This window comes from Chiloscyllium plagiosum, chromosome 39 (genome assembly GCF_004010195.1).
Source record: "Chiloscyllium plagiosum isolate BGI_BamShark_2017 chromosome 39, ASM401019v2, whole genome shotgun sequence".
Taxonomy (NCBI): domain Eukaryota; kingdom Metazoa; phylum Chordata; class Chondrichthyes; order Orectolobiformes; family Hemiscylliidae; genus Chiloscyllium; species Chiloscyllium plagiosum.
Genome location: NC_057748.1, coordinates 6,307,608 through 6,308,993, shown reverse-complemented (window position 1 = coordinate 6,308,993; position 1,386 = coordinate 6,307,608). Strand labels below are relative to the sequence as shown.

The window sequence follows — 1,386 nt, the reverse complement described above, 5'->3', positions numbered from 1 at the left end:
TACAATTGAGCTCACAACACAAAATCACAGCAGTCAACACAACTGGCTCATGTCAGGGATCCTGCTTCAGAACAACCAACTGTTCAGCATACCTTATCAAAATTATGTTATATATCAACATTAATATTGATTCCAAGACTGAGGTTAATACATCTTTAGGCCTTAAGGGAATCATGGGTTTCAGATGTTTTATTGAATGGTGGAGTCAACTTGAAGGGCCAAATGGGTCACTTATATTTATGTTATTATAGAAATTTGAGCTACAGAGATCAGCCATTATCTCCTGTAAACTCTATCTTCTCTTTTCCTAAACCCCTCTCTTAGTGCCTCGCTTAGAAATTACTGATATCCCAAACTACTGAAGTGTAATAAATCTCATGGTGGCTTAGTGGTTCGTGCTGCTGCTTCACAGCACCAGGGACCTGGGTTTGATTCCATCTTTAGGTGACTGTGCGGCATTTGCATGTTCTCCCTGTTTCTGATAGGTGCTCTGGTTTCTTCACGCAGTCCAAAGATATAAAGATTAGATGGGTTAGGCATGGGAAATGCACAGTTATAGGGATTGGATGAGTGGGATGCTCTTCAGAGGATTGGTGCAGACTCAATGAACTGAATGGACTCTTTTTACACTGTAGTCATTCTATGAAATCCCAGCCATCAAATATTTTGGAAATCAAGAGAACTTATTTCAGTAATCCACTTCAACCCCACAAACCTCCAATCAAGACACCCCCCTTTTATTTCTTGCCTCGTTGAATTCCCAACAACAATTGGCCCTACACTGGGAGCTAAGTATTCAGCTGCCAGTGGACTCCAAAACTCTGGAAGTCATTCCCTCTCCCTTTCCATGTTTTAATCTCCTCCTTATAGATCTTGAGATCCATGATCAAGCTTTTATTCATCTGCTCTAACGTGATTCAGAGTCATACATTGTTCTACAATCATCCTGAGAGACAATTTTGGGAGGTTTCGTTGCGTTACAGGCGCTAGAGTATGGTATATACAATTTGTTGTTGATTGTGATGACGTTTAGGCTGTGGGTAGGTGGGGAATGGCCCGGAACTGAGTTTCTCTGCTTTTGTTTCCTGGTCGGAGGCGGGCGGGTGGTGCAACCGGAAGTGCTGTCGGCGGTTGGAGACCGGTGGCGGTAGCAGCATGGCAACGGTGAGGAGGGAGGAGGGAGAAGATACAGACACCGACGGGGGAGGGAGAGACAGAGACAGAGACAGAGACAGAGACCCCCCCCGGGGGTGGGGGAGAGAGGGGAACGTCATTATCATTCAGCCGGGACCGGGCGAGGGAAGGAGCCGCGCGGCCGCAGAAGGTTCGAGATCCCGGTCCCCGTCCCACCCCCTTTTACCCCGAAACTCCCCCAACCGCCCCCCC

General features: G+C 46.9%; 1 protein-coding gene across 1 annotated transcript in view; it reads left to right on the top strand.

The window, feature by feature from the left end:
• The first annotated feature begins 1,064 nt into the window (after positions 1-1,064).
• The window catches only part of ruvbl2 (RuvB-like AAA ATPase 2), a 27,789-nt gene continuing 27,467 nt past the window's right edge, over positions 1,065-1,386 (top strand). Inside the window, exon 1 of the mRNA XM_043679621.1 lies at positions 1,065-1,164. Within this exon, the coding sequence (XP_043535556.1) occupies positions 1,156-1,164 (9 nt within the window). The 5' untranslated portion in view covers positions 1,065-1,155. The remainder of the gene's footprint in view (positions 1,165-1,386) is intronic.